The sequence below is a fragment of the Neofelis nebulosa genome, chromosome 6 (genome assembly GCF_028018385.1).
Source record: "Neofelis nebulosa isolate mNeoNeb1 chromosome 6, mNeoNeb1.pri, whole genome shotgun sequence".
NCBI lineage: Eukaryota > Metazoa > Chordata > Mammalia > Carnivora > Felidae > Neofelis > Neofelis nebulosa.
The window spans coordinates 34,014,404-34,028,981 of NC_080787.1; the positions used below are offsets into that span (position 1 = coordinate 34,014,404).

A 14,578-nucleotide genomic window follows, 5' to 3' on the forward strand; every position below is an offset into this window, starting at 1 on the left:
TAGCCTTTAAAAGTAAATAACACATTAAGAACTATTAGAGCTAGGGTGCCTGGGTGGCTCAGTTGTTAAGCATCTGACTTCAGCTCAAGTCATGATGTCATGATGTCATGGTTTGTGAGTTTGAGTCCCACATCAGGTAAGCACAAGCCCTGCTTTGGGGGAACCCTGCTTCCCTGTTTCTCTTTCTTTCTCTCTCTCTCTCTCTGCTCCTCCTGTGATTCTCTTTCCCTACCCCTCACTCACTTGTGCTCGCTCTCTCTCTCTCTAAAAAAAAAAAACAAAAAAACTCTTAGAGCTATATGAAGATCTGTTTTGAGAATCCTATCCTACCTGGGGTAGAGAGGTGAACTGGTGAATTCTGCAAACCCTTGTTATTCTCTTCCTTTAATAGTAACGTAATATACTCATCAGGGGTTCAGAAGAGATGTGTGGTGTGCCATAAGCCACACGGAAAATCATTCTAAATTATTTATAGGGTATTGGCTGGGTGTGCAGTCTTGTACTGAGTTCTGTGGAGACCAACGTGAAGATTCAGCTTCTGCATTTATGGTTGTCATCTCTTAGGGTGAAGGAGAGAGCACAGAATGTACTTCCAGACTGAATGGAGGTGAACAGCTGTGCTCCCTTCTGTGCAGGCTTTTTAGCATGAAGAGTCTTTAATCTGTGTCCTTCAGCTGATGTAGAGTCAGAAGTGTGAGGAGATCATCTTCAGAACAGACTGGACTGGGTCTTTTCCCCCTTGGGACTGGAAGGTGGTGGTCACTTTTTCCCCAGTAGACAGGAAGCTGGGCTTTATCTCCTCAGCATTCCCATCCCCTCAAGAGGACTGTGTCACTCCAGACCGGGGAGTGTGAGTCTTTATCTGGGTTCTGTTTCCTCCGTGGGGCACCAGGTCCTGGGCAAGAGAACTTGGCAGGCTCTCCCCATGGCGGTCTTATTCCTCCTTCTGTTCCTATGTGGCCCCCCGCAGGCTGCTGCAGGTAAGGAGCGGGAGGTGGGGGATTCTTCAGCTATTTGCAAGGTCGTGAGGAACTATTGCTGTTTCTCCTTAGGGGCCTGCAGATGGCATGTGACTCAAGAAGATAGATTTACTCCAACTGACTTCCCCCTACCTCTAATTCTGGGGAAGATCCAGAGAAAATGAGGGTCCAGATCATGGACAGTTTCCCTTAGAAAATAAGAATAGACACATAAGTGCTTCTAGAAAAGGAGAAATGAGAGGAAGAGAGAAGGGTATATGCCAACTATTCCAGCCTTTTCTCTCTTGCCTTCAGATTCTTTCACCCACTGGAGGAGAGAGGAAGAAAGCCCTACCCTCTTCTCCCCTCCTCAACTTCTTTTATAGCTGTCACTTGAGAATTGTGTTCATAGCAAGACCCATGCTGGGAGACCCCAGAAGGAGCAGAAGCCAGGAGTTAGAGGTCAAGTGGGAGCTGTTGATCTGATGGAGGTTTCTAGCACCATAAAACCCCCTCTCCACAGACAATATCCAGACCATCTATGTAGCCTTGGGGGAGGCAATGGAGCTGCCATGTCCCGCACCACCCACTCTGAGTGGAGACGAACTCCTGTCCTGGTTCCGCAGCCCTGCAGCAGGCTCCTCCACTGCCCTGGTGGCCCAAGTCCAAGTGGCCAGGCTTGGGAGGGGGCCTTCCCCAGAGCCTGGGAAGTCTGTAAGGGCATCCAGGCTCAAACTGCTGGGGAACTACTCTTTGTGGCTGGAAAAGTCCAAAGAGGGAGACGCCGGTCGGTACTGGTGTGTTGTTCTGGGTCAGCACCACAAGTACCAGAACTGGAGGGTGTATGATGTCTCCGTGCTCAGAGGTGAGTGGAGGCATGCAGATGGGGGGCCACCGGGGGCCAGGAAGCCCAGCAAAAAACTAAGTGGTCCCTCTCTCCCCACAGGATCCCAGCTATCCGCGAGGGCTGCGGATGGATCCCCCTGCTCCGTCCTTTTATGCTCTGTGGCCCCTGCCAGACGCCTAGACTCTGTGACCTGGCTAGAGGGAAGGGGTCCTGTGAGGGGCCATGTACAGTCATTTTGGGGCGATGGGGCTGCCCTGCTCTTGGTGTGTCCTGGGGAACAGCTCTCTGAGTCCAGGGAACACAGACCAAGAATCATCAGCTGCCTCATGCCTCATAACAAAGGGGTCAGCTTTAGCCTGGCAGGTAAACTGAAGGAGGATATGGGAGAGGATGTTGTCTCTGGCACATTCTGCACCTGCTGGCCAGGGGAGGAGGACGTGACTTTGTAATTGGCCAGATTTGGGTTGGGGGTGATTTCCGGTGGAGCAGACCATCACCTGTAGGGAGAGGGCTTTTTTCTCATTGGCCAACTCTATAACAGAGAAGGGGGTTGATTAAGCCACCTTTCTGGTGGAATAGACCATTGGCCATGAAGGACAAGAAGGATTCCAGTGGGATATGCCATTATTCAGAAATAGGGTAACCTAGGATTTGTGTGGGCTATCCCATTTCAGAGAGGAAGTAAATAAGAATTATTGATGGGGGAGTTGTCTTTTTTTTAATTTTTAAAAAATGTTTTACATTTATTTATTTTTGAGAGACAGAGTGAGAGTGGAGGAGGGGCAGAGAAAAGGAGACACAGAATCCGAAACAGGCTCCAGGCTCTGAGCAAGCGTTCAGCACAGAGCCCGATGCGGGGCTCGAACCCATGAACCGTGAGATCACGACCTGAGCCAAAGTCAGACACTTAACCGACTGAGCCACCCAGGCACCCCGGGAGTTGTCTTTTGAAGAAAAGATATATGCACTGATGTTATAATGGCCTACTGAGAGTGAAAGGAGAAGGAGAAAAAAATGTATCATTGTTTTACAATTAAAAATCCATTATACACAGACAGAATGCCATTGGGTGTAGAATAACCCATTTACAAGGCAGGAGGGAGGAGAAAATTGCCATTAGTTTGGAAGGCAAAGGCCAGTTAATGAGAAGTGCCTGGGTCTTATTTCTCTCTACATCTACAGCACCTAATGTGGCGCCTGGCATTTGGTGGGCACTCAGTGAATGCTTATGGAGTGAATGAATGAAAGAATGAATGAATGGAAGGCACTTTACTTTCTCTTGAAACTTTGGATTACTATTAAGGATATGAGGAAAGATTGCTCATATGGCTGCCAGTTATGGCCGCCAGTCTGCTCTGGAGTTAGCTGTTCATATATGGGAGGGGGTGTATTGCTATTGGTTCAGAGGCTCAGGATGAGAGGCTTGAAAATGGGCAGAGTGGGTTGGTGGAAACTGGGGGCAAAGATGCATATGAGGTCTTCTGGTGGGAAGAGCCCACCAGACTATGGAGAGAGGCCTTTCTTTGGAGTATGGGAACAGACCCCTCACCACCTCCCTCCTTATCCCTATTGTCTTGCCCCTACTGTAGCCTCCATGGATGCCTCCCCTGCCCTCTGTGCCCCTGCCACGGGCTGGGATGTATCCTGGATCCTGATGCTGTTGCTTGCAGCAGGTCAAGGGTTCACCATCCTGGCCCTCAGCATCATGCTCTGGAGACAGAGGGTCCAGAGGGCTCAGTGCAGAGGTGAGTCCCTCCCTCCCAGAGGAAAGAAGAGAGCATGTGGGTGTGAGGCAGAGGGTTGCCTCTATACCCTATTTCTCTAGGGGAGGAGGGCAGTAAGGAATATAGCTCTGAATTATCTGATAATTTCTCTGCTGCACCCCATATGGCTCCTTCTTCTTAGATGCCTCGATTCCTCATTTCAAACCTGAAATCCAGGTCTATGAGAACATCCATGTGGCCCGTCTCAGGTGAGAAACACTAGGGGGTACAGGCTTAAATCCCAGAGGAGACTGGGGTTGGGATGGGTGTGGAATCCTAATTCTGAGGAGGTGGAGTATGGAAGTATCCTTAATCTATCTTTCTACTTCACAAAACCCACAGCCCACCTGCCCACAAGATCAGATGATCTCGATGACATCTGCTGGGAAGTGTGACCTGCTGTCTCTCCAGCCATCTGGCACCTGAAAGATTCGCCTGAAAACCCTGGCAAGGGGGGAGGGGCTGAGAGTGCTACTTTACAGTCCAGCTGGTCTCCAGCAGTCAAGCTGTGTGTGTGTGTGTGTGTGTGTGTGTGCGCGCGTGAGCACGCTTGTGTGTTTGGGGGGGGGGTTGCTGAAGGAAAGGAGAAGCATTATCTTCTGACATCACCTATGAGAAAGTGTGGTCTCCTGTTTTATAATAGCCAGTGAAGGGGTGACCCTAAGTGCCCAGTCCCATGGGATTGAAGGGAGCCTGGGGTAGGGGGCAGGGGGGGTGGGGGGGTGGGGATGGACAGAGAGGAGGCAGAAGAATCCAGAGACTTGAGCAATGGTGGAGTATCAGTCTTGGGGAAACCAAAGGATAAATGGAGGAAAGTGAAGAAGAGAGAAGGCAAGGACTCAAGTAAGAGGAAGAGATGGACAGAGAGAAACAAATGGAAGCATCAAGTAGGAGGATGGAATGACAGAGAGAATGGGAAGAAGATTCGGTGGCCTCTAAATTAAGTCAGACCACCCCCCACCTCCAGTTCCTCATCCCTGCTCAGTCTCATTTTCCCAGAGAAGAAGTTGAGGGAGAACAGGCACCTTTAATCAGACCCCAGACTTCCTTGCATGGAAGGGGAGGGCACTGAGTCAGGATGAGGGGTGGCCCAGCGGCCCCCACCCTGAGCCACCCTCCTTATCCTAGCACTTCATTGTGGCATCCGGAGTGGCAGAGGCTTATCAACATCCTGACATCCTGGGAGGTCCAAGAGTCCCATGGTATCTCCCTGGGGAGAGGGAGTGTCCGCAAGGGTGGGCGGGTGGATTCGCTGGTGGGGTGTGTAATTGGGCCCTGTGTGCTGGGCTGTCAGTGAACCCTGGACAAGTCTGGGCTGGCCAAGCAGGGAAGGGCATTGGTGTTCCCAACTGGTCCACTCCCCGGTCTCAGGCAGAAAGGAGCTGGACTCCCAGCCACATCCTTTTGTGTGCTCAAGCTTGGACCTCAGTGGAGAAAAGCTTTCACAGGAGTGTCACCAAAAGCCTTCATGATACAGCAGCTTAAGCTGACCTGTTAGCAAGGAGGAGGATGGGAATGACACAGATGGAGAGTGAGGTGAAAGTTAGGGTTCTAGTCCAAGCACCCCAACCAAACCCACCAAGCAGCTATAGTTTGCTTTTAGAGAGCACACGCACATACACACCACACAGAGCAGTGTCCTAGACTCACAAATAGCACTTTTATTAAATTTACTCTTCATAGTTCCCCAAGAACCTCCTTCCTGAGTTCCTAACCTGCCAAATTAATCTTTCCTAGCAAGACTGTCCTCCTCACCATACCTGGTGCCCCTTCAATCCCCGTGCCTGGGACCCACAGCTCCATCAAAACACCTGCCTTGCCCAAGACCTGGAGCTAAGATAGAGCATCAACATCGGGCAACTAGAAAAGACAAAAGGCATAGAACAGGTGTTCTTTACGAGGCTGGGCTCTGGGCAGGTACCTATAGGGGTTAGAGCAGTGCCCGTAGGAATCAAGCCTTGGGAAGGGTCTGGGAAGGTATTGGGCCAGAGACCTGAGGTCTCTTCAGAATCAGGTTCTTGGGCATATCTCAGATGAGGTGTTTCCAGGGTGGTGGTGATGGTGGAGGAGTCCTGGTTTGAGGCTAGTGGAGGAGGTGGGCTCCCCACACGAAGCTGGCCACGAGGAGGAGCAGGGTGATGAGGAGGGGGCTGGGGAGCCGCTGCAGCACGGTGGCTGTGTTGCACAGGTTCTGCTCACAGCAGTGGTGCCGCAGAGCATAGGAGCGTGACCAGTAGGTGGCATGGCCCTGCAGAGGGCACTGGGCCCTTGGGAGGCAGCCTTTCCGCTCGATGATCTCACTCTGCTCTGTGGGACAAAGAGGGAATGCTGAGGCCCGGGCAGGAAGGAGGCAAAGACTGTGTGGGGGGCAGCAGGAAAAGTAGGATGGATGGATGGAGATGGGCCCGGAGTAGAGCCACGGGACCAGAGTCCTACCTGAGGTGCCGATACTGATGCCACAAACTTCGTCATCCTGACACTCGGTGAGAACAGGATAGCAGGGTTTGCTGAAGCTGCAGGTGTAACAGCGGAGCCGTCCCCGGGTGGGGGACGTGGTGAGACCTGGGGGGTCAGCAGAGATCAAGACAGGCAAACAGGCCAGTGAGAGGCTCGAGCCCAGACCTGCGACAGGGATTCACAGAGAGATGTGACACACAAAGTGGGGAGAGGGAAGTGGTGAAAGGGAGGGAGGAGGGCAGGCAGAAGTAGAAAAAAAGACACAGAGGAGGGTGGGGGGACAACTCAGGAAAAGAGAAAGACACAGAAACCAGAGGGATACAGAGGTTGTGAGAAGTGCACAGACATGACAGAAGCCATGAGAGTCAGAGATGAACGTGGAGAGTGACACAAAATGCCAGACCGGGGAAGGCAGGGTGGCGGTAAAGAGGTTAAGTGAATGGTGCCACAGACAAGAGCGAATTAAGAACCGACACTGACACTGACCAAGGGACCCAGTAAAGAAGCAAAAGATGAGATAAAGGACAGGGGAGACAGAGGTCAGAGGCATGTACAAGAGATGCTGCAAGGAAGAGATAGTTATTCTCAAATGTCTCCGGAAAGAAACTTCTTGTTCCACCTTCGCCTGGCCTGAGGCCATTCCCGGTAGCTCTTCCTTCTAAAGCCCTTACAACTCTCTTCTCCAGTCTTCCCCGCTTCTCCCCACTGGCCCACCCTTACCCAGTGCCCCACAGAGGAACAGGAGGCACAGACAGATGCTGGAGGTGCCCATGGCTGGACCCAGGGCTCAGGAGTCTGGGAGAATGTGATCTGCACCCCGAGGTCCCGAGAGCTGGAGCATCTGAGTGAGACAGGGAGGGACCAGTAAACAAACACACCTAGGGAGTGAATCTGGGGGGCGGGGGTGGAACCAGGACCAGATCCACCAGCCTGACGTGGGAGGGTCCTGGGCCTCTGCTCTTGCGTCCCACATCTCTCACATCCTCTCTGCCCCCTACTTTAGTCTGCTCCAGTCTTCAGGGTCTTCTCCATTCTGTGTTTGTTACTCTTGGCTGCGTCTGCCGCTCCAGAGTTATGTCTGCCACCTTCCCCCTCACTCCTCCCTCCCTCCCCTCCTCTCAAGCTGTTCTCCGCTCTGTCAGCTCAGCTCCCTGTCTTTGTTTGCTCCATTTTCCCCCTCTCCAAGCATTTGAGTCTCTCAAGGTCACCCTCCTGGAAGCCCTGACCCAGAATGGCTCCAGTGTGGTGTTTGAATGTGAAATGAACACTACCCTCTTCCACCTGCCCCTCCACACAAAGCTCAGCTGTCTAAGTGGGACCCCACCCAGCTTCAGATCCCTTTGATCCCCCCAAGCCTCAACATTTGTACCCTATAATTATCCCTCCCAGCTTTACTACCATGAGGGAGGAATTAATCATGGGTGGGGCCAGAGGGACAGATGTGTTTCCACTGGGGGGGTGTGTGGCTCAGAAAGACTTGGAAGGAATGTGGGGATAAGATTTAGAAGGTGGTGGTAGATTCTGGAAAACTGGGTTTAAGACATTGGGGAGGAGAGCCTGATCTGAGGCATCAGAACAGGGATGTGCCAGGAGTAAGATAGAGGAGGGAAGGCAGAGGAGACAGATCTCCAAAACATTTTTTTTTTTTTTAATCTCAGGACCTCTTCACCTCTTAAAAATTACTGAAGACAGAGCAGAGTTTTTCTTTGTGGGAGTTAATATTGGTATTTACTATATTAGAAATCAAAACAGAGCAGTTTAAATAGGTTTATTTAAAAATAAAAATAATAAACCTATTACATGTTAACAAAACATAGTTTTGTGAAAAGTAACTTCTTTCCCAACAACATAGAAAAGTAGTATCCCTCCACACTTTGGGGAATTACATAAAAGGCTTAAGAGAAGATGGCCAGGTTTTCACATCTTCTTCTGCACAAAGTCTATTGGGATATGTTGTTTTGGTCGAAGTATACAAAGAAAATCTGACCTCACGTAGGTATGAAGTTGGAAAAGGAAAACACTGAGGACCTTTCAAAAGGGTCTTAGGGCCAGGAATTCGGGGGCCACAGCTTTAGAACAGCTGCTGAGGAAGGAAGAATCTGGGGACTCCAGAGGATGCTGAGGGCTCTTCCTGCCATGGGGGCCCCTCCCTGTCCCCAATGGGGCCCCAGTGCCTGCTGGGGGAGATTCTTTCCTCCCTTTTTATTGCCCTATAAAGCCCAAGGCAAGGGGGATATAAGGCTGGCAGAGCAGGGCCAGGGAGGGGGGGGTGGGAAAGAGAGGTGATCCTGACACAGGCAGACACAATGAACTCCCCAGTTGTCGGGGTCCTGCTTGGCACCCTGCTGGGGACTGCCTTGGGTAAGGAGGCAGCCCATCCCCCTCTACCCACACTGGCTCCTCAGTCAGCCCGGGTCAAGCACCTCTTCTTTCCTGCCAGGAAACCAAATGAGGTGCTATGACTGCAAAGGAGGCCCCAGCAGCTCCTGCAAAGAAACCGTGGCCACCTGCAGGGAGGGAGAACGCTGTGGCTTCCTGGAGCGCAAACCCCAGCCAGGCCTGGGACCGAACAAGCTATCTGGAAACCGTGAGTCCTCAGTTTCTCCCTCTTCCCCCAGCCCTTCCCTGCCTCCAGCTCCTACTTCAATCCTTCTGGTTTCCAGAACCTTCTAGGCTCAGTCTGGCTCTGGGCAGATGGTGCCATGGCAGAGTAGAGCAGTCTTAGAGCCCTCTGGCTCTGGCACAGCCCCTCAGCAGCCCACTGTCCCTATGTTCCTACTTCCCCCTCTTAACTCTCCAGAGTCTCATAGGCCCATTCACTCACAAATGGTTGAAAAAGTTCTGTCCCTTGAGGTCAGGGACCAAAATAGCAAACCAAACTTGCAGACATTAGATAAGGACCAGGGATGTGTGTGTGTGTGTGTGTGTGTGTGTGTGTGTAATTTTGAAATAATTTTTGAAAATTATTTAGTAGAAATAGTATAGAGAGTTTACTATTTAGTAAAAATAGTACAGAGAGTTCCTGTATATCCTTCACCTTCCTTCCTCTAATGTTAACATTTTATATAACCACAGTACTATTATCAAAATCAGAAAATAACAATAACACTGGTACTACCAACTCATCTCCAGACCTTATTCAGTTTAGCCAGTTGTTCTACGCATGTCTTTTTTTGGGGTCCTGTACTAGAGCCAAACCGAACGAGAGTTCATCCACTTGCTGCACAACAAGCCAATAAAAACAGGCACCGAGCTTTGGCAGAGAAGAAAGATAGGCCATTTATTGGTGTGGTGCCATCCAAGATAATGGGGGAGCTGATGCTCCAAAGTCCCACTCCCTCCCCAACTGCTTGCCCATGAGGGTTTTTGAGGACAAAAGTGGGGATAGGGTTCTTCTGAGGAAGTGGACACTGTTGACTGGAAGTCCGTGAGGTCATGCTAGCAGGTGTTCTAGTGCTACTTCGTCTGGTCCTCGGACATCTTTTCCATCTCAAGTGACTTGGAATCTCAAAAATATCTTTATTCTTTATGTTAGAGATTTCATTAGGTACATCTAATGATCATATCTTTAGGATAGTGCTGATTTTAATTACTTGTCTTACAGGTTCCTTTGAGTGAGAAGCAAGCATTCCTATCCCTTGAGCCAAGGCTACGTGTTCCTTTGGCCAGCCCGGCTGTGCCTGGGGCTGATAGGACCTGTAGTGTTCATTTCTGCATCTGAACTGATGGTCCAGGACCCAGACCAGGATCCCACATTACATTTTAGCTCTCGAGTCTTCTTAGTCTCCTCTGATCTGTGACAGTTCTGAGTCTTTGTCTTCCATGACCTTGACACTTTTGAAGAGTCTTGATAAGTTATTTTATAGACTGTCTCTCAATTTAGATTTATCTAGTATTTTCTCATGATTTCTAGATTGCAGTCATGAGTTTTGGGCAAGAACAGCACAGAAGTGATGTTAGTCCGTTTCAGTGCATTGAATTAGAGGGTTCACAGTGTCAGTGTGTGGATTTTGGTCATTTGGTTTCATGGAGCTGTTTTTTTGAGGGGGGCAGAGAATCCCTTTGGGCTCCTTGAAGTCACATCCACTCTGCCCTAGAAGGCAAGTCCTCATGCGAAGAGTCCGACACCCCAGTCTCGTTCTCTCCTCAGCCTCAGTGACCTTGATTCATCACTATCCAGCCTGCGTGGCGGCCCATCGTTGCAATCAAGTGGAAACAGAGTTGGTGGGAGATGTGACTTACACAACCCACAGAGACTGCTGCGTTGGAGACCTGTGCAACAGCGCCGTCGCGAACATTGTGGCCCTGCCATGCCTCCTGGCTGCAACAGCCACCACACTGGCCTGGCTCTTGCCAGCACTGTAAAGAGGGTAGTAGGCTCAAGGGAAGGGAAGGGCACAAGGGAGCGAGGGAACAAAGGAGATTCGAGGTGAGAAGACAAACAGCCCTCTGTGAGCCATTAAAATCTATCCACCACCCTAGAGCTGACTGGAAAATTCTATCTTTTTTGATGGGAGAATTGTAGGAGTATTATGGGGGCGTCCATGTTCTAGTTTAGGGGTTATCAAGCATCAGTGGACTTAGTTATAATGGTGTACTCCTTAACCAATGAAACCCCAAGGGACAATGGAGAATCTGCTCTAAGTGACTTCTGGTCCTATTGCTAGGGAGAGTCTTCCCCGGCAGTGAGGACCATGAGGGCATGAGGGGAGTGGTCTCTGGGCTAAGTGGGGGTCATCAGAAATCAAAGAAACTGTTTGGGTTTGTTCCCCTTTCTCCCATTTGCCACTTGGTTCCCAACATGACTCTATAGGATTGGGAAAGGAAACGTAAGCACCATGCTAGGAGGGTTGCTTGGTGCCCTGTTTAGTAGCCTGGCCAAGTGAGGCCCTTGACTCTAACCTGAGGGACTGAGGCCTGTTAAGAGGGTCCTGGATTCCATCCCCATGCAACTCTCCTACCCTTTTTGGTGAGCCCTGAAGCCAGGCTGCACCTCCTTCTTGGCAGTACACCAGAGGTGTGGCCTAAATTTGGGATAAGAATCGTCGCTCCAAACACTGAGACCTGTGTGCCAACTTCAGGCACAGGAACGAAGGATAGAGGCCTGAAAAACCCATTTCTCCATTTGCCCCAGCCCAGCCTCTCAGGGAAACCCCTGAAGGATTCTTGGGGGAGGAAGGGAGCTGAAAACATCATTTCCTGAGAGGGGGCCTCTGACAAGAGGTCTGTTGACAATAAACACACAATTTATCAGACACAGACATTTATTACTCAAAATGGAAAGAGGTGATCATGGGAATGGGGTATGTATGGGGGCCAGGGTTTGGGGAATCAACCCCAGACAGTGAGGTCATCAGGTCCTTCCTAGGAGCCTTCACTGGGGACAGGACCGAAGACAATTTCAGGCCCAGGTCCCCATCGCTCCCGGAGTAGGGCACGGTAGAGTGCAAGAGGAAAAATAGAGTGAGGAGCTCTATTGGGGAAGATTTGGAATGGTCTAGAGGGATATGGGCAGGGACTCAGGAGAAGCAGAGTGGAGGATGTAAAGAGGCAGGATGGGTAGAGAGACCATTGTCTAATTAAAGAAATGTGAAGAGTCTGGAGAAATGTTTTTCTGAGCAAAGGGAGCTAAGGAGAGGCCATTGTAGGGAGCCAGGGGACACAGGGCTCAGCTCAAGTTAAGGCAAGTGGGAGGAGGGGCAGCTATGGAGTGAGTCTCAGTGCAGCAGCCAGAGGCCAAGGCCAGCCAAAGAAGTCAGGAGGATAAGGGCCAGGGCCGGGGTGGGCCGAGGGGCTGGGCTGTTACAGTTGTCCTTGCTGCAGCAGGTAGTGTTATAGGTCAGACCCAGCTTGTGGTTGGTTTGGTTGAAGGTCTCCCGACAAGGCTCTTCGGGTGTACCACATCGAAGGTTGGAGAAAACCCACATCTTACCTGAGGGTAGGAGTGGACAGTGGGGTCAGCTAGGATGGGCACCTGGCATGCCTGTGTCCACCTCCCCTCCCCACCCAGGCTTCCTTCCCTTCCTTCCTTCCCTACTCTGCCCCTGGCCCTCCCCTCTTTATCTCTTCTCAGTAAGTCTGACTGTCCTCCTTCACTTCCTTCCCCCGCCCCCTCACCCCAGTCTTGGTCCTATCACTTGTTGGCTGTGAGGCCTTGGACTTGTCAGTGTCTCTTTCTGAGGCTGTCTCCTCAGTGTAAGGAGAGCACCCACATCATAGGATTCTTGAACATGAACTCAAACAATCCATGTAAAGTCAGAGAATGGTGCCTGGTATCTAAGAACCCTTGGCCAAATATCATCATTCCTGTGATTGTCTGTTCCACCTCAGTCTGAGCTACAGTTGGGCCTCAGCCCTCACCAATAGAGTCTCCCACCGGTCCCCTCTCCCCCCCAAAAGAGGGGGATGTTACCAAGGTACACATTTGTTGTCAGGCACTGCTGTCCTGGTTCTAGGCGGCAGGACTGCCGGTCCACACAGCCCAGCACAGGGACCTTGTAGCAGGAGTGACAGCGAATGTCAGCTGGGAAGACACAAGTCAGGCTGAGGTGATGGGGTGTCTGACTCACCTGGGGACCAGCAGAGCTGTGGGGTAGGGTGGAGAAGAGCCAATCAAGTAGGTGTTCTAACCTGTTTGGTTTGGTAGTGACAGAGGAGGTGAGTAAAGCAGCAACAGTGGAGGTGGGGGAGGGTGGAGCACTGCTCTGTGAATGCCCACACACTAAACACTGTCCTTCACCCCACCCCATGGGGGACGAGTCAAGAGGGGTAGAGCTACCAACAAAAACACAGGGCTGGGGATAGATGGAATGTGAGAATACCGTGGGCAAGGAATGGAGGAGGTGGGGGAAAAGATAAAGGAATTCAGAAGACGTCACAGATGGAGACTTAAAATTGGAAGAAATATTACAAATAAGAATGATGGTTCAGCACTTGCATAAATGGCTTGTAACTTGAGGCTGGCAAGAAAGCCACCTACGGCCAGCTTTTATTTTTATTTTTATTTTTTTTAAGCTCATTTATTTTTGAGAGAGGCTGCGCTGTCAGTGTAGAGCCAAATGCGGGGCTCGAACTCACGGTGAGATCATGACCTGAGCCAAACCAAGAGTTGGACGCTTAACTGACTGAGCCAGCCAGGTGCCCCTGTGGTCAGCTTTAGCAATTTACTCTCACCACCTGGGACTGCCGTAAGTGTGGGATCCTGTCATCCTGGCGGCTTTGAGGAAGAAAAGAAAAATATCTGGGAACCAGATCATCAGATTCCACCTGAGCACCTTACCAAAAGGGAGAGAATGGAAGCAGAAAGTGTCACCCTCCAAGTTCCCACCTCAGCTAATTGCAGGTTTGGGTGAGCCAAGTGTGGCGAAGGAGGGGTTCAGTCCAAGAGTAGAGGGGTCCGGTGACTGCACCTCTGTGCAACAAATCCATTTCACCCTGGGCATGAGCAGCCTTGGCATTCCCTCCCTGGGAGGCTGGGATATCTCCCCAGTTTCCCAGGAGATTCTAAGAAATCCCTGGGACCCTCCAGAAGGCTTGTATCCCTGGGGGTGTGCTCCCCAGGGAAGCCCAAGGGTGCACTAGAAAAGGCCACTGCCTCTCAGAATGACTGAGAACAAAATCTGATGGAGTAGATGGGGAGGGTAGGATGCACAAGAAGTCCCAGACTGGATGCCTAGGTTTCTGGGAGGATTCTGCTGAGTGCAGATGGTAAGAGAAGAAAGCAGTAAGCTGGGTCCCAGAGAGTTTGGTAGTGGAGTAGGGGAGAGGGGACCTGGAGCCCTGGCAGGTCTTGGAGGTGGGGAGAAGTGTGAAGGAGCCAGGAATCCTTGAGAAATGGAGCAAAGACCCTGTGACAGGGAAGCCTGGTTCTGGAGGCACAGGAGAACTGAGCCACCAGTTGGGGCACTTGGGATCCTGAGCAGTGGGCAATGGAGGGCGGTGGGTGGGGCAAGCTGTAGAAGTCCTTGGGGCCCCTAGATGCTCACCTGAGACCCAGCAGAGCAGAGCAGACAGGGTGAGCAGCAGAAGACCTTTCATGATGAGGATCCTGAGAATGGTAGCAAGTACTGCAGCTGACAGTAGATTTTCAGGGATCCGGCTCTGGGAGTTGAGTGGCCTTTTTGGAATTTATAATCCCAATGGTCCCCTCCCTTCCCTGCCTCTGGTGGCCCCTCCTTCTCTATTTACACACAGCTGACCAGGGATGGGGAGGTACTAAGCAGAACTGGGTGAAGGAGTGGGGATGGGAGAGAGAGGTAGCGGAGGATAGGTGAACTAGTGGCCAACTCCATTTTGGTTCTTGATTTCAGGTCAAGACACCCCTCCTGGTTCCCAGCTGACAGCCCTGCCTGCCCAGTCCTCTGAAGAGGCATCACCAAAGGCCCCTGTGATAGTACAGTGGCTGTGGTGGCGGTGCCTGCTGCTTCCTGGGAAATGGACAATGGGATGCGGCCTACATTAACTGCCAAATTTGGGTCCCTGGGGGGAACTGGTAGGGGCAGGTGAGCAGAAACTGAGGATGGAGAGGCTCCTGGGTGGCTCAGTCAGGTGAG

At 51.2% G+C, this 14,578-nt stretch overlaps 4 protein-coding genes across 9 annotated transcripts; 2 read left to right on the forward strand and 2 right to left on the reverse strand.

The window, feature by feature from the left end:
* The first annotated feature begins 821 nt into the window (after window positions 1–821).
* On the forward strand, window positions 822–8,604 carry LY6G6F (lymphocyte antigen 6 family member G6F). Of its 5 annotated transcripts, XR_009262876.1 has the most exons (8): window positions 822–980; window positions 1,483–1,824; window positions 1,906–2,169; window positions 3,396–3,551; window positions 3,712–3,778; window positions 3,912–4,016; window positions 4,698–4,771; window positions 8,467–8,604. XR_009262876.1 is itself a non-coding variant. In XM_058733349.1 (6 exons), exons 1-6 carry the CDS (start codon window positions 926–928, stop codon window positions 3,934–3,936), a joined length of 909 nt encoding a protein of 302 aa, XP_058589332.1. In that variant the 5' UTR covers window positions 822–925; the 3' UTR covers window positions 3,937–4,264. The 5 variants fall into 5 exon arrangements, 2 of the variants coding, with proteins under 2 accessions (XP_058589332.1, XP_058589333.1); XR_009262877.1 differs by lacking the exon at window positions 4,698–4,771 and having other exon boundaries at window positions 8,467–8,602; XR_009262875.1 differs by lacking the exon at window positions 8,467–8,604 and having other exon boundaries at window positions 4,698–5,254.
* LOC131513947 (lymphocyte antigen 6G6e-like) lies at window positions 5,208–7,333 on the reverse strand. 2 transcript variants are annotated; one of them, XM_058733359.1, is made up of 3 exons: window positions 6,747–7,333; window positions 6,006–6,131; window positions 5,208–5,876 (listed from the first exon to the last, which is right to left on the reverse strand). In XM_058733359.1, exons 1-3 carry the CDS (start codon window positions 6,796–6,798, stop codon window positions 5,653–5,655), a joined length of 402 nt encoding a protein of 133 aa, XP_058589342.1. In that variant the 5' UTR covers window positions 6,799–7,333; the 3' UTR covers window positions 5,208–5,652. The 2 variants fall into 2 exon arrangements, with proteins under 2 accessions (XP_058589342.1, XP_058589341.1); XM_058733358.1 differs by having other exon boundaries at window positions 5,208–6,131.
* Window positions 8,279–10,507, forward strand: LY6G6D (lymphocyte antigen 6 family member G6D). Its single transcript, XM_058733360.1, has 3 exons — window positions 8,279–8,387; window positions 8,467–8,613; window positions 10,177–10,507. The coding sequence occupies exons 1-3, from the start codon at window positions 8,333–8,335 to the stop codon at window positions 10,389–10,391; spliced, it is 417 nt and encodes a 138-aa protein (XP_058589343.1). The 5' UTR covers window positions 8,279–8,332; the 3' UTR covers window positions 10,392–10,507.
* A 765-nt stretch (window positions 10,508–11,272) lies between these two features.
* On the reverse strand, window positions 11,273–14,173 carry LY6G6C (lymphocyte antigen 6 family member G6C). The gene is made up of 3 exons (XM_058733361.1): window positions 14,012–14,173; window positions 12,439–12,549; window positions 11,273–11,958 (listed from the first exon to the last, which is right to left on the reverse strand). The coding sequence occupies exons 1-3, from the start codon at window positions 14,061–14,063 to the stop codon at window positions 11,744–11,746; spliced, it is 378 nt and encodes a 125-aa protein (XP_058589344.1). The 5' UTR covers window positions 14,064–14,173; the 3' UTR covers window positions 11,273–11,743.
* Window positions 14,174–14,578: the final 405 nt, after the last annotated feature.

Coding starts and splice junctions, on each gene's coding strand:
- LY6G6F (XM_058733349.1), top strand. CDS start 926: ATGGCGGTCTTATTCCTCCTTCTGTTCCTATGTGGCCCCCCGCAGGCT. Junction 981..1,482: donor CCCCCCGCAGGCTGCTGCAG/GTAAGGAGCGGG, acceptor CCCTCTCCACAG/ACAATATCCAGACCATCTAT. Junction 3,552..3,711: donor CCAGAGGGCTCAGTGCAGAG/GTGAGTCCCTCC, acceptor CCTTCTTCTTAG/ATGCCTCGATTCCTCATTTC.
- LOC131513947 (XM_058733358.1), bottom strand. CDS start 6,798: ATGGGCACCTCCAGCATCTGTCTGTGCCTCCTGTTCCTCTGTGGGGCA. Junction 6,132..6,746: donor GTTCCTCTGTGGGGCACTGG/GTAAGGGTGGGC, acceptor CTGACCCCCCAG/GTCTCACCACGTCCCCCACC.
- LY6G6D (XM_058733360.1), top strand. CDS start 8,333: ATGAACTCCCCAGTTGTCGGGGTCCTGCTTGGCACCCTGCTGGGGACT. Junction 8,388..8,466: donor CCTGCTGGGGACTGCCTTGG/GTAAGGAGGCAG, acceptor CTTTCCTGCCAG/GAAACCAAATGAGGTGCTAT. Junction 8,614..10,176: donor GAACAAGCTATCTGGAAACC/GTGAGTCCTCAG, acceptor TTCTCTCCTCAG/CCTCAGTGACCTTGATTCAT.
- LY6G6C (XM_058733361.1), bottom strand. CDS start 14,063: ATGAAAGGTCTTCTGCTGCTCACCCTGTCTGCTCTGCTCTGCTGGGTC. Junction 12,550..14,011: donor TCTGCTCTGCTGGGTCTCAG/GTGAGCATCTAG, acceptor GTGTCTTCCCAG/CTGACATTCGCTGTCACTCC. Junction 11,959..12,438: donor GACAACAAATGTGTACCTTG/GTAACATCCCCC, acceptor TCCTACCCTCAG/GTAAGATGTGGGTTTTCTCC.